At 38.5% G+C, this 22,994-nt stretch overlaps 3 protein-coding genes across 3 annotated transcripts; 1 reads left to right on the top strand and 2 right to left on the bottom strand.

The window, feature by feature from the left end:
• Window positions 1–1,391: 1,391 nt before the first annotated feature.
• LOC146317871 (gamma-crystallin N-A-like) lies at window positions 1,392–4,608 on the bottom strand. Its single transcript, XM_084732151.1, has 4 exons — window positions 4,479–4,608; window positions 4,039–4,287; window positions 2,736–2,881; window positions 1,392–1,733 (listed from the first exon to the last, which is right to left on the bottom strand). The coding sequence occupies exons 1-4, from the start codon at window positions 4,497–4,499 to the stop codon at window positions 1,598–1,600; spliced, it is 552 nt and encodes a 183-aa protein (XP_084588277.1). The 5' UTR covers window positions 4,500–4,608; the 3' UTR covers window positions 1,392–1,597.
• A 3,171-nt stretch (window positions 4,609–7,779) lies between these two features.
• Window positions 7,780–10,308, top strand: ly97.3 (lymphocyte antigen 97, tandem duplicate 3). The gene is made up of 4 exons (XM_084732384.1): window positions 7,780–7,866; window positions 8,140–8,209; window positions 9,114–9,236; window positions 10,017–10,308. The coding sequence occupies exons 1-4, from the start codon at window positions 7,792–7,794 to the stop codon at window positions 10,127–10,129; spliced, it is 381 nt and encodes a 126-aa protein (XP_084588510.1). The 5' UTR covers window positions 7,780–7,791; the 3' UTR covers window positions 10,130–10,308.
• A 3,658-nt stretch (window positions 10,309–13,966) lies between these two features.
• LOC146317869 (GTP-binding protein Rheb) lies at window positions 13,967–22,785 on the bottom strand. Its single transcript, XM_084732716.1, has 8 exons — window positions 22,492–22,785; window positions 20,718–20,789; window positions 17,739–17,806; window positions 16,558–16,640; window positions 16,392–16,448; window positions 16,234–16,281; window positions 15,738–15,819; window positions 13,967–14,342 (listed from the first exon to the last, which is right to left on the bottom strand). The coding sequence occupies exons 1-8, from the start codon at window positions 22,541–22,543 to the stop codon at window positions 14,250–14,252; spliced, it is 555 nt and encodes a 184-aa protein (XP_084588842.1). The 5' UTR covers window positions 22,544–22,785; the 3' UTR covers window positions 13,967–14,249.
• Window positions 22,786–22,994: the final 209 nt, after the last annotated feature.

Raw genomic sequence — 22,994 nt, 5'->3', positions numbered from 1 at the left:
CTGGCTAGAACGCCATCACTGAGACTGTATGATATTGAGACGCTATTAGGCCGAGACGGACATCTAGCAGCGAGATGCCTTTAGTGCATTGATAACAAAATCGGGATGTACTCTGACATGTTTAATGGACACGGTACTTCCATAAAGCAGCATAGAATTGTACTGCACAAATTAAATTCTTTGCAAGTCCTGGCTAGCCCATAAAATGAGGCGTTGGGCCAGATTTGTCGGGCCTTGAGTTTGACACGTGACTTAAAATCTTAAGCTTATTTAACATGTTTTCTCAAGTACATCTAGATCAATATCAAGTTTATATGACTAGAAAAGTTTATTTGTTTCAAATTGTCTTTTCAAATTCAGTCAAGTCATAAAATTATATGGCAACCCAGACAAAAACTGTTTTGAGTTTAAACAAATAGTTGACTTTTACAGTGAAGTGGGAATTATTTTTGCAACAAAATTTGTTTTTCACTAAAAAAACCCAAAACATTAAAATCATGATAAAGTGACATTTGTTGGGGTGTGTCCCAAACAAACATGTTTTCTTACACCTGGATTTGTAGGGCAGAGCATCTCTGCAGCACTACAGTACTTCATTATAATGCTGTGTTGTCACACATTTTACTTACCAAAAAACTGTAGCTTCTGCAATTTTAATATTGCACTTAGCCATATTGTGATTTAGATAATACTTTGATTAATTGTGCTTCTCTTATTCAGATACAGTGTTTCTGTTCTATGGTTTTCTTTTTGTATTCATGGGAAAATCAAAAAAGAGAGAAAAAAAAATCCAGGTATTTTTTATGTGCTTGGGTGATTGCTGTTGAAAGTCCCCATTGTGATCACATTGAAAATCCTGAGGTGAGCGTCACGACTTCACAGCAAAGTAGATAAATGACACTAGGTGGTAGCAGAGCTCCCTAGAGCAGGCGCTGTTACTTCACACAGTGCAATATCCCTGTTTCAGTCCTGATTTAGACAATGTACACGCAGACGACGTCAAACATTCACTTGGATGAGGGAACGTGTTTGGCTAAAAGGCTGAGCGACTGCTTTCATTTGTCTCTAAGTTTTAATTCGAGTTTTAATCAGGCTGCATGTTTTATACTGTTAAAACCATTTAATTTGCCTCCTGGATAAATAAAATTCACATTTATCCATATATTAATCTGTGTTCAGTGGAATCCAGAGTGTCTCATGTAACCTGTTAATGGATCCATTAGTATGAGGAAAGGCACAACACTTAAAGGTATTGGAGTTATGGGGTATAATAGAAAGTAATTACCTGAATCATAGCCTGAAGCTGTTTCTACAATGAAACGTGATGGTTAAGGTAGTATTTCCACATTGCGTGAGCATAAAGGGAGAACAAATGGAAATAAGATTGAAAATATTGTAGGATCACTATAGTTTATTTCAGCCTTTGAATAATTCAGTACAAAAATAAAACAAGCAAAGTCAAACATTTTCTTCATCTTTTATTATTTTACAGCCCCACAGAGTCAGCGGGAGATTACTCGACAGTGTGGTGTGTTTCTCCTCGGCGGATGATCTCGTCCCTGCAGTATTGCCAGTGACAGCTGCATGTGAGATGGGTTTAGAAGTAGTTCGCCACTCTGCGAACAGACTGGATGTTGGGGTTCTCTGCCTGCCACTCCATGTGGGTGCAGTAGTTTCCTCTTTCCACGATGTACATACGGCCACGGTAGTTGGGCTCCTCATACAGCACCCAGCTGTGTGGGAAAAATCAATTAAAAAAGACTGAAGTATAATGAGAAATTTTGAATATGCAGTATTTAGTGTACGCCAGGCGATAGAAGGAAAAGTTTACGGTTCATTTCTTGTGCACCTCTTGTGGTAGCGAGCTATACAATTAAGTTTATAAGCTCTGATATACCCACCTCTAAGAAACTTCTCTTTTTTATTTATTTATTCGGCATTTTATGTCAAAAGCATTGAGAGTGGAGAGATGACAGGAAAGGAGGAGAGAGGCTTAAAGGCCTTGAAGGATCAGTGTGTAGGATTTAGTGGCACCTAGTGGTGAGTTTGCAGATTTATAATTTCTAATTAAAGGTGGGGAGAAAGGAACTTGATTGGTTAGTCTTAGTCACAGGTTGTCAAAATCACTTACCATACCTTGAATTTACAAATAAATTAAAATTTCTAATTCTCTCACGAGCAACATTACCATTATATTATTCATTCAATTCTGGCAGGGGACCAAACAGCAACCTTCAGAGCTGAAAAAATAAGCCAACATGATGTGCCAAAAACTACAGTTCCTCAAATGGCCACTGGGGGCTGGCTCCAAAAGTGAGTCAATCCCTGTAGACTCCCATACTAAAATGAGCAACTTTACAGGAGAAGTAGTACAGCTTGGCACAAAAAAAAACAACAACACGGTTTTGGTCTCTATAGCTAATTTCCACATTCAGGGTGAATTTTTATATAACTTCTAAGATGAAATGTGCTCAATTAAAGGTGTGCGTGACACCAGATCTCTCACCACATTTCCTGTCCTGTCGACAAATCTCCTGTCTATAAAGGGTAAAATTCAAAATAAAATCCTTTAGAGTGAACTGACCCTCTAAAAATGTAATCAGGATCACGCAAGTTATCAAATTCAGAGAAGTCCATCTATAAAGTACTAAAATTCTTGCATGTGAAACATCTTATGTGTTCTATAAGCAGGTTAAACCAAACAGTAAGTATCCCTTTGCTGCAGAAATACGTACGCTCCATCTCCGTAAACCTTGATGGAGTTGACGCAGTTCTTGGTCAGGCCTCGGGCCTGCAGGAAGGGACAGTCATCGCACAGCTCCACACACTGGCCAGTGAAGTTGTCTCCCTCGAACAGCTCCATCCTGTAGTGCTCTCCATGCTGGGGGAAGATAATGACATGCTCTCTCACCGAGTCATGGCAACCATGTTTACCTCTCACTGCAAAGGACCAAGGCCTCTGCCTTCATGTCTTTATGTGCCTTTATGTGGCATGGAGTGTGTTGGCTGCACAGACACTTACATAGAAACAGAGCACTAGAAATCTAAAGGTTAAATATGTGAATCACAATATGTGTAGCTCACAGTCTACAGCTTACGTAAAAGTGAACTCAGTGTGGGATTTTCTTTCAGATGATTGTCAGTATGTGATGTGAATAACGCAAGTTGCCAAAATGCCCCTGTGCTGCAAGACTAAGCCCAATTCTGAGTATTACTTTTAAGTTTAAATTTCTTTTCTTCAATGTAAGCTTTAGAAACCCCCCAAAAATTGTTCACAGTGAGCTGTGAACATGAGTTGTCATTATTTGAGTGCTGAAAATTAGATTCAAGTTTATTTTAAGAGGAGAAGTAAATTATTTCAACAAAACATCAATAGTTGGTAAAACTTTTTCAAAACTCTTAAGTTTTGAAAAATCAAGAATCTATGTTGGTTTGAAATGTTGACTTTTTCTAAGATTACTTTTATTTATTCATTTTGATTTTACTGACAAAATTTTTGTATATTTGATCCTTTGTTCAGGTTTAATATAGAGATTCATATTATATCATTTTATTCTATTTGTGTTTTTTCGTTATTCATAATATAAAATACCTGTGAAAGTTTACTGATTCAGTGCCCTGATGTCAATTACAATAAAGTTTATTGTAAAACTGTGAAATATATTCTGCCTCCAGTGCATAACTTTATCTTTGTTTGATAACCAAATTTCAGGGATCATTGCAAAATTGGCTGATATATCAATATTGGATTATTTATTTATTTATTTATTTATTTATTTGCGCATCGGCTCCAAATATCAAGTATGGGTTGGGCTCTAAATATTACATAGAGTATGGTCCACACCTGCTGTATATGAAAAGTGCCCTCAGATGATTGGCGCTGTATAAATTGACTTTTCAAAAAAAACAGACCTGTACAAAAGAGGCCACACATATGCCAGCCAGTCTACCAGGCTTTTTTTTTTTTTTAACAACCAGATATTTGTCTGTCCCTGGGGTCTCTCTCTCTCACACACACACAGACACACACACTCCTACCATCCTGATTGGCCTGCAGGAGCCCATGTGATCATTAAGGGCATTCCAGCGCTGGAATTCAGGGTACTCTCCGTGCTCCAGAATGTACTGCTGGCCCTTGAAGTCTGGATGGTCGTAGCAGATGAAGGCGCCGCTCTCCACACGGACAGAGTTGACCCTGTTCATGAAGCCGCGGTCCTGGAAGTTGTCACAGTCGCTGCAGATCTCCAGCTTCCTCCCAGTGAAACATTTTCCCTCATAGAACACGATCTGTTGTGAACAGTTAAATATATTTTTTTCCCAATAGATTCTTGCACTGAAAATGACTGTCAAATGGAAAAAAAAATATTGTGTTAAAGTGCCATTAAACAGTGATTGTTTGTGATTGTTTGTGTCACACATGTACAAGTTTGGGAAGCTTCTAGTGTGGCTGCATCACACTCCCTTGTTGTGATACTCACCTTTCCTGAGTACTGAGACATTTTCCACTGTTTGCTGTTCCAAAACTAGTCTCACAGTATAGGAGTGGAAAAATTTGGACACCCAGATATATATGGCCAACAGAGACTGCGGTGGTATCGCGAGGCCGGGGCAACAAAAGCGCAACAATGGGGGGTTTAGACATTTTGCCACATGGACAGTTTCCCTTACATGTGCCAGTGCTGATATTGGAGTTTGGCTCTGGAGGGCGAAACAATAGGTGGAGAGATTTTGCTTTGATTGGGCTTTGGGAGTGATGTTGCACCGAGTCCGGGGCTGCAGAGTAATATTTGGGTTGTGTCCAGATGGGGAGGAAAACAAACAGAGAGGGAAAGTTAAAGCAGAGGTGAAAGGACTGACCAGTTGGGTGACTTACTAGGGAAAAGTAGAAACAATGAGGTGTGGTCCCGGTCGGCTATCGCACTATTTAATCATGCCTGAGTTTTGGTGGCAGCAGCATGAGCAGAGCAGCCCAGATCTCACGCTCCAAAGCAGATTTCCCTCCAGCTTTTCTTTCCCAGTCTCTCTCCGTTGTTTCTCTGGTGCTGATCCCGAATTTGGGAGGAGACTCTCAGTCACAACACCAGAGATCTCATTTTTAACGTTATGCAGTTGAAGCAGCACGCAAAACAGATTAAAACCTGTTTTTCATGAATCGAATGACTTCAGCCGCCCCCTCTCTTCTCTCGATCTACAGTAGCAGAGGTAAAACAGACAATTTGAAAAGATTTATCGCACTTGAGTGGGTTTTTATAGATTAAAAAGTAGAGCTGGGTTTGGCTTTCACATTAAAACAGTCATTCAGAGCCATAAGTGCTGAAAAACATTTGTCTCAGGAGTGTAGATTTAAAGATAACATGGATTTTTGTACCTTTTAAATAGATGGCAGTCCATTTGGTCATCAGCTGGCCTCTTTGTGAGAGGTGGGTTTTTAAAATGGATGGCTGAAATTTTTTGTAAAGCATTCAAAGCTGTATTTTTCAGACAGCCATTCATGTATTGTATATGTATTCTGAATTTGACTTAAAGGTCCAGTGTGTAAGATTGATAGGGATCTAGTGGCAGAATTAGGCAGAAATGGAATATTACCTTAAATTGACCCATTTATATCTAGTTAAACAGCTGTATCCAGTCTAGAGTCTTCCTTGATGGAGGCCACCATGTTGCTTTACCATGTTTTTAGAGTAGGCTGGGACAGACGAACCAAACACTGGCTCTTGAGGGGACCTTTTGCATTTTTTCGCAAAGTTCCATGGCCACCATAGTTGAAAGGGGAGGGTTGCAAACTGCAAGCTCGCCACCAGATGGTACTAAATCCACTGGTGGACTCATAGGGGGTTTGAGTTACTGGGTTTAGTGGTGATGCTCCAAACACCTCATCCAAAAATATCCAGACATCTGCCCCTTCTGCTTTTTAAGATAGGTTTACTAGGCATAGGTTGCATCTCCCGTTTTGGTTATCCAAATCATCTAGTCTGGTGCTGACGCTCTATCTGGCATGTACCGTTTTCTGTATGCACTTAGTGCTGTCCTCTGGCCTTGGACAGCCTGCCTGCAAATGTCGTGAATTTCCTTCTTAACAGCTTGCATAGTGGACAAAACTCTGTCAAGTATCAACAGGAAAACACACACACACCTGATTTTCTTCATAGTTTGCATAGCTTGTGCTCTTGGCTGTAGCATTTTAGTTTAGGTTCTTCAGGCATTGTACCCTGTTTGTCTAGAATTTTTCTGGTTGCTGGCCTTCGGTTGGCCATGTATGTTGTCCTCTGTGTAGGAGTGCCTTTTAAAGTGCCCTTCCTGTTTGCCATTCTTTTGGATCCCCCGAGTGTTAGGTCAACATTGAACATTTCTTGAAATATGCGAAGGACAGTCATAAACACACACATAAAGAGTCCCATTCCTTTATAGTTAGATGCTGCTTCTGCAGTGCCACCTATTTGTCTAATGGCACTAAATCTGTCATGGTCACTCAGACATCATATGTACACACGTCCACCAAATGTGTTTGCAATATAGTGTTCAGTACACATAATTTTTTTAAAAATAATAAAAGCCCTGTCAACAGCATTTTAGCAAACTTTGTGGGCCAGTTATTGCAAAGTTGTGTAAAATATCAAAAATATGTAAAAGTAACTTTTCCCTGCTTGGTCCAGAGATGTTCTGTGCAACCATCTGGCAAAAGTATACCAAACTGAGTACTGTCCCCTGGGGTCTCAGCATTACACCTGCCAAGTGTGAAGCCGATTGCATGAATTGGTCTCGAGATATGCAGGGGATAGTCAAACGCACAAACATATATACAGAGATTTTTTCATTTTTAGTAAGATGATGCTGCTACAGAGCCACCTGTCAGCCAAATGGCACCAAATTTGTCATGGTCAGGTTTAGATAGCATATCTATGCATGTCCACCAAATCTGTTTGCAGTAGAACAAAGTGTTTAGGATTTTTGTAACAAGCCCTGCCCACACCATTTGAGCAAACTTTGAGGGCCAACTACAGTAAAACTGTATGGAATATCAAAACTCTAACTTTTTCTGTCTGTGTCTGGAGATTTTCTGTACCAAATTTGGTGATGATTACACAAAATTTGTAGGAGGAGTAGAGACATCTAGATGACGGTGGACATGTTTTAAATGATAGATTCATCTTTTTCTGAGACTTGCTGTTCAAAAACCCCAGACCAAAATGTTAAGTTCATTGTTACAGCGCCACCATCTGGCCAAACTGCGCCACTCCTCTCCCTCGGGTCCCCAGCAACACATCCAACATCCATCCAACACACACATCCAGTCAAGTGTCGACTGGATATACAGTTGTCAAGAAAATCGAAGAACTTCTGCAAAGATCCCTTCCTTTATGGTTAGATATTAAGTGCAGGTTCAAGTCAATCCAGACTTTATACTTTGTATTGAGTCAATTCCCGTCTGGCGCCTTTGTTGTTTAAAGAGCACCGAGCCAAAGTTATGACACCTCATCTTGTCCAGACATAATCCACCTAAAGCAAACACACTGTACCTTTGACTAATATCCTTTTGTCCTCTTAAGGTATAAATCCAACTAATAGAAATCTTAATTTGAGAAATGCAGACATGAATATTTGCAGAAATCTCATAAATTATATACAGAAGTGTACAAAGGGTGGGCAGCTCTTGCATAATGCAGGAATCTGAGCATTGGGAAACTGTGACCCCTGAACACAGTGTACTCAGGGTGAGTGAGGCGCTAAGTATATAGACTTAACAGAGATACACCACTTAATGGGATGTTACCATGACAGGACAAAGTATGAATGGGTATAAAAAGAGGGAAAGTCAATGAATACATCTCAGTCAGTCCTGGAAACCAAGACAGACAGAACGACGAGGTATGTAAACAGAAACAATGTTTTTCTTTTCTTACTTTGTATATTTAACCTTCAAATGTTTTTGAAATATATTTAATAACTATGAAATCATTATTAGCTTGCTAATACACCTGACCTTTTATAATTTAAACTAAATATTTTAAATCAGCTCTTAAAAATAATGATTAGCCTCTTTAAACAACACTATATTCAATGGAAGAAATGTCATGAAACCTTGTGTATTGAAAGTATTGTACATACTGTATTATTAATTGTGTACTTTATCTTTCTTAGGCTGCAGTGCTGAACAGAACAATGAAGTTGTTGGTCTTGGCTATAGCTGTCGCCCTGCTGTTTACAGCTGGTGAGTCTGTCACTGATTCTCCACTGAATAAACAAAACCTCAGCTGCTGTGCAACAGGGATGTCTGTCATTTCTTTTAGTTTTCACTGTCCAGGAACATAGTTTCAGCAGACCTGTCAGACACACTTTTTGCAACAGATTGTAGAGTAGAGAAGCGAGTGGGGAAAAAAAAAAAACATTCTGGTCATCCATTTTTCTAACTCTGATCTAAATAGTTTTCTCTCCTGTGTTTAGAATTCAAGAACATTCTTTCAAAAGGTGTTTTGCTAGGACAATGTTTTTAAGCTTCACCTATAAAATAATTTTTAAAGAAAATATATATTTTTCATCTGTGAAACAGGCAGAAAACAGTTTCACAAGGATCAAGTTGCTTCGAGTCCTATTGAGAACATGGGGTAGTTGTGCAACCTCTGGTGGCAGAAATTAGTATTACAACACTTCAAAAGTATCCTGAGAAAAAAAGAAGGGAAAAAAAGAAAAATTAATTTGCTAAAACTTTGTTCAACTGTTTTCTCAGATGAAAAAAACGCTTTTTTTTCACTTGGCTAAATGCCACCTGTTTCACAGTTGTAAAAAATTAAGGCTATAATATATAACATTTACCCACTAAAAGGTCTAAAAATGCTAGACAAGTTTAACATTTTGCTGAGTTATGCATTTACCGTATCCCAGATGTTTCCAACAATGTTCAAATGCAGAGAAAAATATAATTTATTCTAGGCATCGGTATGTTTCCGGCTAGCTTGTGCTAATTAGCTGCTAGATGCTATATCTTCCAAAAAAGAAGATGGAACACAACAATGAGTGAGGAAGGAAGTCGGCAAGCATGACTCAGTGTAATACAAATAAAACTTTAGTATTACCTTGTCCATATATGTAAACATTTTGCTGTTTTTTCTTGTCAGGTGAAGCCCTGGACTGCCACCGGTGTGTCCCTAAACAGGCTGGAGGAGAATGTGAGCTCACTGTAGAAACCTGCAAACCAGGGAAGGACGCCTGTGCTGCAACCACGTTCCTCAACGCTCCATGTGAGTTCCTCAACATACTCAAACTTTTTTCTCATAAACAAACACATTGACTAGAATGCAAGTATACAAACCACAATAAAATATATAAACTGAAGACAAGCTAAGGGAGAAGGTCACTGAGGAAATACATTTGCACACTTCACTGCGACACCTGAATTATGGGACTGATGTACTTTAATAAAAAAAGTTTTAAAGGTGCTATATGTAAGAATTTTAGTTTGAAACATTAAAGAATTAACTGAAACTATCAGCTGAATGTGAAGAAATAACTGCTCTGACATTATGTCCAAGACACCTACGTGCTGTGTTCCAGAAATATCTACTGAAGTTAGCATGCTAACAAGCTAGCTCTGGTCCATCCTGTCTTGTAATAACATTTTATACCTCAAAAGGTGATAGCAAGTCATTGTCGTGTCCAGTCTGCCCTCAGTCCAACAATAGCTAATAGGAGTATTAACTGCAGGTCTAACTGAGCTAACTAGCTAATGGCAGTGTAATTTGCTGGTGATATGCTGCCCCCTATTTGTGTGGAGTATGAATTCAACAGGTGGTCACTTCCTATATATAGCTCATTTAAATTTTGAAAATAATCATCAGTATAAAGAGAGAAAATTCCTTACGACATCTTCTGGCTACACAGTATAAGGGAAATGTGAAATGGTTGTGAATCATATAAATATGTTAAAATACACTGGCTCTACCACAGTGAGGTACTTCTTACATAATAAACTGCATGTTTTCTTGTTAAAAGCACACTTCTGCCTTTTTTTTCTTTCTTAGTTGGCCAGTACCAGAAATGCATGGCGCTGACAGACTGCGAAGATCTGAAGATGAACAGCTTTATCAATATAAAGTGCTGTACTGAAGACATGTGCAACACTTTTGACAACTGAATGCAAAAATTGCAGACTACGGTTGCTGCAGGCGGCTCCCAGGTGTGAACGCATTCATGAATTCAAAATACTTTTTAGAAAAACAAAATTTGCACTGTCAAATATTTCCCTTGAATACAAAAGTCGAAAAAAGAAAAACTGAAAATAAAAAAGAGCAAATGCTTTTGTATGTCTAAAAATCTTTGGAGTTTTCTTATCACTTTCTGAGAGCCACATCAATTCAAAACCATGTCCACCCACTATCATTCTAAAAAACACTTTGAGTTATTGGATTCATGTGCAGACAGGAGTCAGAAAATCTTTCCCATGCTTTCATTTTCAGCAGGTTGGGTTACTGTAATGATATCTTCTCAAGAGTCCTCAAAAAGGTGCTCAGACAACTTTCAGCTCATTCATACTGTTAGACACCAAACAAAGATGGAGAAACGCAGATCACACCAGTTCAAGGCTTTGCATTGATGTCTGATGTCTGATGTCTTGTCTCTATAACATTAAATATACACTGTATATACAGCTATTATATAATAATATTAGATTTGGATACAGACATGGATGTTGCATGAACAATAGCATTATAGCCTAAGCTAATTTGCTATGCCTGTCCCTAGATACCTAGCTTTTAAAATACATAAAAGTGAATACACAACAAAACAGAGCCTGATTATGATGGTGTTTAAATATGAGTTTAAGATCAACTTTAATTCAATAAAATATTCAAAGCTTAACACATTTCATTTCTAAAAAAACAGGACGATGATGTGATTTTATCGGCTTCCTGTATGGGTGTGATTTGATCAGATTTGACTGACAGTGAACAATCAAACAATCACCAGATTAATATTTTAATACCGCAAAATTGTAATTGGTGTGCTGAAGTCTGTGACATCATTTTTTTCTAATAGAGTCCTGCCCACTTTATACCAGTAAGATGGGCGGAAAGAAAAAAGAGAGAAATTCTTAATGTGAAAAGACTGTGTTGACCCGTCTTTCTCTCCCCTTTTTCCTGTCTTATCTTCATCTGCACTGTTAAATAAAGGCACACAAGCTCAAAAATAAATAGGACAAACAATAAGAAATGATGGTAATACTCATAATAACCATGCAATGACACCTGTTATGTCATTCAGTCAATTATGTCATCATTAATGCAAAGTTGACATTATCTGAGATGACTTTGTCATAACAGCTTTACATTAACCAAGACAAAAATGTTTTTGTTACGACAACCTGACATTATCAAACAAACTGTTTAGCTTTATGCTTTAACATTACAACTGGCCTTATAACATTCAATGACATCTTTATAATGTCCAAAATATACCACTTTGCTTGAGGTCAAGGAAATATTCACACTTACAATGGGCCATAACAGCCAGTGGCAAACTCAACTGCATATGACAGTTTAATGTAATGTTAAAACAATAGCAGTTTCTTTAAGTTTGATTATGTCAAGTTGTTATAACAAAGACATTATTGGCTTGGTTAATGTCATCTGTCGTAACAAAGACAGTGACAGGATCCGTTGTCTTGATTGATGTCGTTGTCATTACAGAGATATCCCAATGTCAACTCTGCATTAAAAATGTCATAACTGACTGAATGACACTTGATGACAAAAGTCATAACCATGCGCTGTCATAACCATGTCATGACAGGTGTCATCTTCGAACCGTGCTCAATAAATAAATGAAATCACCCATCTTCCTGGGTGACAAACGTCTCAATCATCCACCAAAGTAATAATAATCCACGCTCAAAGCCAGGCACTTTACATAACCACTTTTTGCTTTAATGATTACAATCAAAAACATTTGTACAACATTTTCAACATTAGAAAATGGATGCAGATTTATTTGGCTGACAAAAACCGCTATGAAAACAAACTGAGGAACAGAGAAGTGGGTACTGCGTGGAGATGAAGTAGAAAAAGAGCTGTATATTGGAGGGACCAGACAGCCGGTGATGTATCAGAAGAAACGTCCTTGTTTACTTATCCGGTTTCAGAGCGTGTGCATGGCAGACATGACATTTCTCTTATCTCATGTTATTTAAACAGAGTAGGGCTTGTAGCCTATATGGGTGCTGCATAATGAGAAGCTAAGATGCATCAAGCCACTACTATCTCTGGCCTTTGTTACGGTTGTCGTCTTTACCGAGCACGGGGAAGCATTTTTTCTGATACACCCAGATGATGTTCTGTCTTTTGCATCAGTGCTGAGCACAGAGATGGAGGAGGAGGAGGGGTGGATTGTGGGAAATATAAGACAAGGGAACCACCACTCATCCGTCTTTTTATCAAACACACAAAGAAAAACGAGGATGACCAAAGGGAATAGGAAATACTGATAAATAACAGTGGAATCAGAGCCATAAATAGACAGTATTGGATATTTAGGACCCTGGAGGGGTGGAGTCAGCTGAGGTGGAGGAGAACTGGCAGCTAGCCTTCAAGTAACGGGATATCCCAGTGCAGTGTCCTGTGTGTTGATTGGGCGGCGTCTATCGTTTCTCCGACCTACTTTAGGTAAAACCACGCCCACTTCTGTGTAACGAAAGACCCAACGGCGGCGATCTACGCTCGACTCAAACTGTTAACTCACAGTCCTGCAGAATTCCCATTACTCAACACCAGACACAGACACTCGTAACATATAAGGATTTCAAAAAGGCTCTTCCTGACAGGCTGAGGTTCTACCCAGAACCATTTGCTTTTGATTTTGAATAAATTTAATTGAATTTTTCAAAGAAAGAGTTCCTCAAGCGTTGCTGAAATCTTTTCACACATTTATCAAGGGTTCTTTGTACCATGATATAAAACGATTCTCAGCAGAACCCCCTGGTCTGAATTCTAGATAAAACGCCTGGTCTATAAAAGGATTCTCAGTAGAACCCCCTGGTGGGTTCTAGATGAAACCTTTGGAATATAAAAGGGTTCTCAGTAGAACCCCCTGGGTTGGTTCTTCCATCCTTAGAAGGTGGAAGAACCCACCCTCCAGAGACAGTTCTGTGTAGAACCATTATATCATGGAAGGGTTCTCTTTACAGCCTGTCATAGGGGATTCTGGATGAAATCTTTAACTGAACCCTCTTTTCAACCGAACAAGCTCCAGTTCTGGAACCAGTTCCGTTCAAAATCCTTGGAGCCTTGGTGCTATCTAGTGAACCAGCCTGTGGTTACACCAGTTTTTAGGTGAACCATTGTAATTAAGGATGTCACCAACAGAGAACGCTGCACAATGCACAAAAACCTGTAGAAAATGACACATCTACTTTGGTTCCCAAGAAAAAAAACAGCTTTTTTCAGATTCCAGCTGAGAACCAACTTTTCAGGTTCCTAAATAGTTTGTTTTTGGTGGAAATTCTCAGAATGGTTCAAAATTAGGTGCTTGAACTGGTATGGAGCCGGTTCTATTTTGGTGGAAAAGGCTTAAAGGCTCCAACACATGATCAACGGTAAAAACGCTTTGCGCTGGCTGTCCCACTGTTTTCCTATGGAGACCATGAAGGGACGACAGAGAAAAATCTCACGAGAACTTTGCAAATCAAGGGTTCCCTTCCAGACACAACCTAATAAAAGTGTTTCAGGGTTCCCCAAACTCTGTAACACAACGAGCGGTTGTAGCGCGGTGCTTCGCCTCTCTGCACCCTACCTCATGGTGAGTCCGGAACAAATTTCTTATCATGTGAAGGCCCCTTAAGAGAGAGCTCTGGGTTGAACCATTGCACAATAGAAAGCTTCTTTGTAGAACTTAGGTGGTTCTGGGTAAAAATTTTCACAGATGGTTCTGGGTATAACCCTTTATGTTGGGTTCCAGGTAGAACACTCTGAAAGGAACTTTTATAAAAGATTCTACCAGAAACCAAAAGGGGTTCTCCTATGAGGACGAACTGAACAACCCTTTGTGGCTCTAGTTAGAACCTTTATTTGTACACTGAACAAACAGTGAGGAAACAGCAGCTAGCTGGCTAATTCTTCTTGTCTCTTAATTCTGTGGTCTGATAAACGGTCAATTCATCAAATTCAGTTTGTGGTTTCCATGGGAACGCAGCTGTTGAGGCTTTCGTCACACGGAAGCATGCTAAAACAGGCTGGATAAACAATAGATGCGATTGGGCGGCTCTACATCATGGAGCAGGACGTTTTTCCTGGCTGCACGCCGCCGTCCATCTTCTCTGCCTCCAGGATCATCCTCCGGAAAACCTCCACGGCCGTCTGAAGGAGAGAGAGACACGCACACAGACACAGACACACAGTGAGGACACTGTCACATGTCTCGGTCACACCACTTTGAATTTTCCAGCAGCGCGCACTATACCCAGTGGAGCCTCACTGGCTTTTGGCTCAACAGAGGTGGCGTTGTTGTTGTTTGCTAACTTGATTTGAAGCACATAAACAGACTTCCTGACTATGAAACTTTGCCATGTTGGGAAATAAATCCAGCAGAAAATATAAAGAGGGTCTCAAGAATTGATTCCTGCTGCACGTGTTTGTTGTTTAGTTTTAACTCGTGTTGGACAAGCTTTAGCCTCCTCCTGAACAAAAGTGAAAGAATAAGGGATAGAACATGCTGTATGTTGGAGGCTGTAGTGGAGAAACCTTTACCAATAGTTAAACATGCATAAATTTAATTTTTGGCCACTTGGGGGCAGTGTAACAAGCTGTAAACACAACACTGACATATTATCCTTGAGTTGACATAACATACATGTTATCAAACAACAAACAAACACACAGGAACATTAGTATTATTTTGGAGTCCTGTCTGACAAATATTCACTCTCTTTTAGCTGTGGTTTGGTCTCCACGATCCAATCACAAACTGCTGAGAACGGGTGCCTGTTACAGCCGGAAACAACACTTAGCTAATGACAGCTGTGATGATGATATTTTTACCACTTTACGTTGCCGTCAGACAGCCTTTTCTGATGGGAAACCTCTGTTGTATAACCTAAACATCGCTCTCTCCAAACCAACGAAACTTTGCTTGGTTTTCTCTTCCACTGCCTCCATCTGTGACTTTGGCGTTTTCAAGGGTTAATTCAGATTCACTGAAGTCACACAGCAACTTTAAATTCATACACCCTTGTATTTCCATCCTGATTGATTACCCGTGGTTACTGGCGGTAACTTCAAGTTTGGTTTTACACTGTAATAAAAGTTTAGATTGATGCGACACATGCAACCACCAAGGAGGCATTAAAACTGTCAGATACGGACAGCACACCCAAACAAAAATGTTCTTTCACGCAGGTGTGGCAATTAGAATCCAGCACAGGAAAGGCGTACCCTGCCACTGATATCATCATCTGCATTATTTTTTATTTCTTTTGGAAAATTTCCTTTCAGATCTACAGGAGACTTTATACAACTGTTCACAGGCTCTTCCCCAACACCAACTTTAAATGGGCCCTGTGTCAGATCAATCACACTAAACTTTTGTGACAAATTAATCATAAAGTTCATGCCAGCAACTATTTATTACAGCCTGATAGAAGGATAAAAGGTCATTTGAATTGGGTGTTTTTTTCAACAGATAGATTAACTGGTCTCATCAAACATAAACACAGTCATTTGCTGCAAATGACCTCTGCATTCTGGGCTCTTTACCTGGTTCTCTTTAGCTGAGGACTCCATGAAGGCAGCGTTCCAGGATTCAGCTAATGCTTTTCCTTCTTCAGAACTGATTACTCTGTAGAACACACACGTGCACACACACACACACACACACACACACACACAAGGATAGCAGGCCAGTCAGTCGGTCAAGGCAAAACACGTAAATATTTTACAGTAAGGCTGCGGTGTCAAATTTTTACTAAGCCACAGAGTTCAAATCCGGAGAAATCTGCTTTTATAAATGCTTCTATAAATAAGTTGCAGGGCTAAACAAACACACAGACAAGTATAACCTTCTCTTTCATCTTTGAACCCGATATTAATATATAGTCTGTATTTCTGTTTGTGTGTCATATGTTTAGTTTTGAATTTGTACCACAGAAAGACACAAAATGATAAGACAAAACAGACATTATGACGGAAACTGCCAAGTTTTGACCTGTACGTGATCTAATGTACAATTTAGGTGTGTGTTGGGAAAACATACCGCTCCATATGTAGGTCGTTCTTGTTTCCAACGAGCATAATTGGTACTCTGCGTTTGAGGGAAACACCACATTGTCATTTATACATGATATATTACTGCACGTACATCTCTTGGAATGCTATGGACAGCAAAAAAAAAGAAGAAAAAGAAGTACTTACTGAACTTTCCCCACCATGTCCAATAGTTTTTCATGGATAACTTGTACAACTTCAAAGCTGCAAGAAACGAGGATGAAGTTTCTTCTTCAGCATACATGGAGTGAACTCATTATGAAGAACTCAATAGATATTTGTTTGCTTTTTAAAAGATGAAGTGAAAATATACCTTTTATTAGATGTGACTGAATAGACCAGAATATAACCGTTGATATCTATGGAGTAGGTCTGTGGGAAGATAGAGTACTCATCCTGCAAAGATAAGATAAGATAAGATAGAACTTTATTAATCCTGAAGGAAACTCTTGTGCCAGATATGTTCCAAAATGACAAAAAAACAATCTAAAATAGAAAAAGTAGTACTGGCAATGACAGTGAAACTAATATTCAGTGATATTAAGAATAAAAAAGTTAGACTCCAATAGATAATGAATGTACAATTGTACATGATATTTATCATCATATTGCACATGATAATAGTAATTAAAATGTAATATTGTGCATTATATTTAAACATAATATGAAAGGTCATATAAAAATAATGTTGCACATGATAACAAATAGAATATTGCATTTGATATTAATATATTACAATCATGCAGACAAACATAAAAAACATAGCATTGTAATACAAAACATGAAGGAAATGTTTAATGTTTTTTGTTGCATTAAATCTGATACAAAGATTATTTAATGAGTTTGTTTTAAAATCGAAATTTTACCAAAGCTTGAGCACTATTCCTGTCTTTTTTAAACCAGAAAGTAAGACAGGGGAACTTGAGGTCTAACTAAACCGTTTCATGCCTGATTAAATCGTGTTTTTGTAAAAGTTGATGGAAATCTTGGACACAACTTTAAAGGGCCAACATTTTCCATTAAAAATATATTTTAAAACAAAAATTATTGTAATAGCACATTTTTACATCAATGCTACCAGTAGATATTATTCGTTTTAGATTCTGAAGGCTTTTAACACATTTTTAAGTGTTTAAAGTTGGGAACTCTTGTCTGGAGAAAGGCTGTTTCTGAGGTCTGGGGCAAATTTAGAAATGAAAAAAATGTATGCAAATCAAAACATTTTAGAAATTACACATATTTCATGTATATAAATCCTTAAGGAAATACCATTTTCACCAAAAAAGATTTGAATTAGACTGCTAGTAATAATAATCTTTTAAAGTTTTTTTTCCATTGGACATAATTTGTCCCAGCTCTCAACAACGGGTGATTAACAAGTAATACAAAGAAGTAAAGTAATTAATGAAGCAGAATTCCACCAAACTATAAAAAAAAACACATTACACATATTTACATGAAAGTCAATAAAGCAGCTAATGCAGTGAGTCATACCTGTCCTGCTGTGTCTACCAGCTGAAGATGGTACTCTTGTCCATTTATTGTGATCATTTTAGTAAATGCTGCAGTGGGCAGAGAAGACAAATTAGAAATTAATCAACAGAAATGACGAGAAAGCATGTTAACGGATGCAGAGTGAGAAACTAACTTTAAAAATAACACTGACAAATGCTCTTAGCACATCCCTGCTATACAGTACTACACAGCCGAGCGTATCTTCATTAGTGTGCAGGTCTCGAGACGTACAAGACGCAGCCCAGTTATGGATCCATTTTGGTACCACTGAGTTCATTCAGCACAGAAATGTCAATACGTGCCTGGAGATGGGTCATATAATCTACAGCTAGGACTGCGGGATCGCTCTGCCTGCAGCATCTCGCTGATAACGCTGACACTTCACTTTATGTTAGCCATGCAGAGATTATTTATAGATACAGTACAGACCACACACACACACTCGAGAAACGCAGGGCGATACATAAGCGAACATGTCGGGAAAAAGAGAAAACAGCCTACAGGGGAAGTTTCGGCTCAAATCTCTGGAGTGTCTGGGAATATGTGTGTGTTTAGGAGGTCGATGAATTACTGTATGCATGTTCTCTCCTTCGGCAAAATATCCCGTTAGAGTATCTTCGTGTAAAACCAGCGACGTCCGAGCTTAGACCACTAGAGTCAGCGAGGGTTAATTCTGATCAAACACTACACCAGCTGATTTCTCAAAAGTTCCTCTAAAGAAAGTTTTCTTTCTTTCTGGTTGAAACTGTGGAAACTGGTGGAATCAGCTGGTGTAGTGTTTGGACACATCGATTTAGAGGGAACATTTCACCCTGCTGGGGGACAAATATGTGTTATGATTCATCTTCAGTGAAATCATGTTATAGAGTTTTAAGGATACACACTGCAGAGGACTACACAGAACAATCAATGTTTTATCTTAAAAAAAGATGTGTAATGAAATGAAACATTTAAATTATTTAATTTTGTTAACTTTTTTTTTATACTACACTGAATTTAATACTGTTTTTACATGTCTTGTCTTCCTCAGTCATCTTATTCTTATCCTTTCCTCTTTGTTTATCTCTTTGTTTATATAATTATTAAACTTATTTTCTAGCATTACTTTAATATTTGTAAATAGCAGAAGGACATAGCTGCCTAAGAACTGCAATGCATTGATAATTAAAGCCTTTGAATCCTTGTATTATTTCAGTTCTTCCATCATCCACTTCCACTTGTGAAACCTCAGTTATGTGACATCACATTGATTTGGTGATACTGTATTAGACCAACAAGGATTATTAATTAGTCAACTTTTTCATAATTTTTTACACAAATTTGCCAAACACTCTCTGGTTCCAGCTCATCAAATGTGAGGGTTTGCTCATTTTCTCTGTTTTATGTGACTGTAAATTAAACATTTTTGGACTACTGGTCAGAGAAAACAAAATATGAGAAAATGTGATGGACGTTGTTATTTCAGCAGAGGGATCAAGTGTGTGGCAGATGCAAGACAAAAAAAAACTGCACACTGTTAGGCTGCAAATAAATATTTTAATTCTCTTTAGGACTTTTGAAAGATTTTGTAGATCAAAATGTTGAGAGAATTGCGCAGACATTTCTACTTTGTGCTGTATTGTTCTGTATTTTCCAACATTTTATGGACCAAACAATTGACGGACTAATCGAGAAAGTAGTCTGCAGATTAATCCATTATGAAAATTATCGTTAGTTGTAGCCCTAGTATATGTTACATGAATAACATCTAGTCAATATCATGACATACAACCATTTTAATAGTTGACAAGTCATTAATTAATAGACTGAGTGACTCCATCCACTGAGAAAGACCACAAGATGCAGCTGAAAGCTTCGGAAACACAAAGTTAATGGACTTTATGATGAGATTTGACAATCATAATATTAATTTAAACCATACCGAATGTCTTTTCGTGATGCTTTCTTGATCAGAACTGAGTGTCTAAGGATAGAGGAGGTCATATCTGGTTCAGGTCGGAAATCCCCCCGAGACAAGTTGTGATTTTGGGCTCTACAAATGAAACTGACTCGACTTGACTTTTTATAACCACACCCGAGTTTCCACATGAATAAACCATGAGATCACACACAGGGGAAACACTGAGCAGAGCAGGTAAAGTGTCAGAGGATAATACAGTCTATATCTCACACACACGTACGACAAAGAGTTGTACTGCACACTCACAGTTTCCCCACAGCAGTGGTCTATCTTGCCCACCTTGCGATAAAAAATACATACTGTACACTTTTAAAAACTACTACAGGAGGGGAAAAGGTGTCATTAAATCGAGCTACTATTTAAAGAGACAGTTTAGGTCCTTATCTATAGTCAGTGTATTATTTACAGTAGATGCCGTTCGACACAACCCCGGTTCGGAGAAGCAGAGAGGAGCACCAGCATGGAAGCTAAGCAATGAACAACATATTTTAGCCACTAAACGTATGTTTTATTTAGAATACTTTCACCACTTTACCTTCCATTCAAACACCCTGCTCAGAAGGGAAACTGAAATCATAAAAGCCAATACAACTCTCTTTAAACCAATCAAACTCCATGGTGAAACCGGTAATTTCACCTCGTGGAACACAGGAGTTCTTGGTTTACCACTGCGTGCTATTTGTGCTATTTCATGACTGAAGTGAATCTGCACTAACCTTTCAAAACACAGAAGTTACACAATAATGCAAACAAACTAACTGATTGAAGCAGCAGCATCTACTGTGGGTTATACAGTGGCTACAGATACCTCCAAGTACCTCACAGAAACCCACTTCAAATAATTTGAAGTATCCCTTTAATGTGTGACTATTGCTTGGGTTGTCATCTACTAAGAGATGCAGCAGGATCTGAGTGGCTCACCACTTCCACTGCACAGTTTCCTGTGGGAAACCCTATTTGTGTATCGAGGCGTATCAGACCATGAAATGCCCACTTACTGTTTTCTATTGTTGGGTCATAGGAGTCAACAAACTGGCCTTCCACAAACTGAATCGTCAAGGAGGACTTTCCTGCAAAATACAAAGGAATATTATTTTAAACAGGGACCCATTCGGTGCTGGAAAATCTCTGATAATGTGGAAATAAGTTTTTTTTTTGTTTTTTTTATCTTATTTGTATTTTTATTTATCACTCACTCATTTTTTATCTCTACTTTTGATCCTTGAGCTGCTGCAACAAGTGAATTTCTCCCATATGGGATCAATAAAGTTGATCTTATTTTAAAAGTAGAGCCCAACTGATATATTGGTCGACTAATATTATCAGCCCAATACTGGTCTATCACATCTATATTAATATTAGAATATATGTTGTCCTATATATGCTGATTTGAAAACTTTTTTCACTTGTTTTTTTTTTTTGTTGTTGTTGTTGTTTCTGTGTGTCTGTTTGATCCTTTTGTCATAATTTAGGTTTGACATATGATTTGCTCTATTCTATCAAATCTTTTAAAATTTTTTGTTGGTTTGTTTTTTTTCAAAAATTAAAATGTCTGAGGGTACACACTAATATGAATCCAACATATTATTAGCAAAGTTACCTCAACCTATTTGTATATTATATTTGTTATATTTGTAATTCTTTTTTGACTAGTTGTTGAATAAGGAAACTTAATCCAAAAAAGGGTGTGTTTTATTACTGATTAATCGATTAATTGATTGTTAGTGTTTTTAAGGAAGATGCACAAAATTTGCAGCCTTTTACTCTATATACTATATATTCTATTCTGTTTTAAGAATATCTCCAAATATATTGATATTGGAATGCTTTTTACTCCCTAAAATCCATATTGCTCCTAAAATTCCAGTATAGGTCAGGTCCTAGTATATAATTTCTGTATATAGATTTTTTTTTGTATTTTTATTTATCACTCCATCTTTTCTACTTCCACTTTCGACCCTTGAGCTGCTGAAACTAGTGAATTTCCCTGGTATGGGATCAATAAAGTTTGGTTTAAGCTTAACTTCAAAACTTCAAACATTGCAAAATACTGGTTTGATCTTGTGTTTATTAATCATATACTGTTGCTCAGGAGTATATTCAGCATGGAGATGACAGAAGTGACTGATAATCAAATGCACATTATTAAAAAATAAAAAAAAAAATAATGTAGAAATCCTACATTTAATTTATAAATTACACAACACAAATCCCTACAGTAATACAGTGTGAGATGCTCACTATAGCAGCTCATTATAGAAGAGTGAACCATGAACACAACACTAGTATGGTTATATTACAGGCTTTTAGTGCTGGTATGCTGGCTGCTGGGCCTCCTGTCGCGCTATCTGTGTGTGCCATCTTGCCATCCTCAACATCCTTTTCACCGCATACACAAACTGCGCTTCTTTGGCTTCACATGCGATAAAATAAAGTGCACAGTAATGCGTCAGACCTCCTACAGGCCTTCACGCAGAGAGCATGGCACTAGGGTCACTGATAGGAGACAATTATACGATATAAAAAAAAAGACCTACGTTGAGCACATTATGGGAGGCCTCATGTGTGCTAAAACCCAGCAGGCCACGTCTCACCTGGTGGCGCTCTGGGATGTTGCGTGCCAGCTCCTACTCTCCATAATTTAAGTCTATTATAGGAGGCGTAAACCGCTCGTATAATGGCTTTAAATTGACCCGAAAGGGCGCTTAAATTGAGCCCCAGCGTCCCGGAGATATCACCCGAGCCTCCGGGTGTCGTCTGCTCGGAACTCACCTACGGATCTGTACCCGAGGATGGCGATTTTTCGTGATTTCGGCTGCGGCATATCTCGTCCTGGTTATCGCATCTAGTCCTCGGGGTCTACCGCAACCTCCAACCGGAATGGCATCCAAATTCAAGCGGGGCAGAGATTCGACATACAGCCTTCAGATGACGGCGGGAATCCCTCCTCTTTGTTCCGTTTGTGGGGAATTTTACGTCCACGGAGAGAAAATAAAGTGTTGTTTCAGGTCATATAAAGAAAGCATGGAGTATCTATAGATCTACAATAACTGCGTCACTCCCCTTTGCGATGTAATGAATTAGTAATTACTGCTCCGTCCTAATTGGCTACACGCGGAGTGAAGGCGGGCGTTAGGGACTGTTGTAAAGCGCTAATTGGTTGAAAGGGCTGTTCGTCAAGCAGCAGTGCCCGCTCCCTGGAATGTGATTGGCTGTCACGCGCATTATGACGTGCTGTGTAGTCGGGTGCAATGTCATTCATGTCTGTAGGGTCA

Source organism: Lutjanus erythropterus, chromosome 12 (genome assembly GCF_056507025.1).
Source record: "Lutjanus erythropterus isolate fLutEry1 chromosome 12, fLutEry1.hap2, whole genome shotgun sequence".
Lineage (NCBI taxonomy): Eukaryota > Metazoa > Chordata > Actinopteri > Lutjaniformes > Lutjanidae > Lutjanus > Lutjanus erythropterus.
The sequence above is the reverse complement of the archived record's forward strand: the minus strand, read 5'-3'. Positions and strand labels throughout refer to the sequence as shown.

Excerpts from the sequence above, each read along its gene's own strand:
- ly97.3 (XM_084732384.1), top strand. The coding sequence starts at position 7,792 with ATGGGTATAAAAAGAGGGAAAGTCAATGAATACATCTCAGTCAGTCCT. Across the intron at positions 7,867-8,139 it reads AAGACAGACAGAACGACGAG|GCTGCAGTGCTGAACAGAAC; the intron begins GTATGTAAACAG and ends TATCTTTCTTAG. Across the intron at positions 8,210-9,113 it reads CGCCCTGCTGTTTACAGCTG|GTGAAGCCCTGGACTGCCAC; the intron begins GTGAGTCTGTCA and ends TTTTCTTGTCAG.
- LOC146317869 (XM_084732716.1), bottom strand. The coding sequence starts at position 22,543 with ATGCCGCAGCCGAAATCACGAAAAATCGCCATCCTCGGGTACAGATCC. Across the intron at positions 17,807-20,717 it reads TGACCCAACAATAGAAAACA|CATTTACTAAAATGATCACA; the intron begins GTAAGTGGGCAT and ends TGCCCACTGCAG. Across the intron at positions 14,343-15,737 it reads CCTCAGCTAAAGAGAACCAG|ACGGCCGTGGAGGTTTTCCG; the intron begins GTAAAGAGCCCA and ends TCTCTCCTTCAG.
- LOC146317871 (XM_084732151.1), bottom strand. The coding sequence starts at position 4,499 with ATGTCTCAGTACTCAGGAAAG. Across the intron at positions 2,882-4,038 it reads CCTGCAGGCCAATCAGGATG|CATGGAGAGCACTACAGGAT; the intron begins GTAGGAGTGTGT and ends ATCTTCCCCCAG. Across the intron at positions 1,734-2,735 it reads AAGGTTTACGGAGATGGAGC|CTGGGTGCTGTATGAGGAGC; the intron begins GTACGTATTTCT and ends TTTCCCACACAG.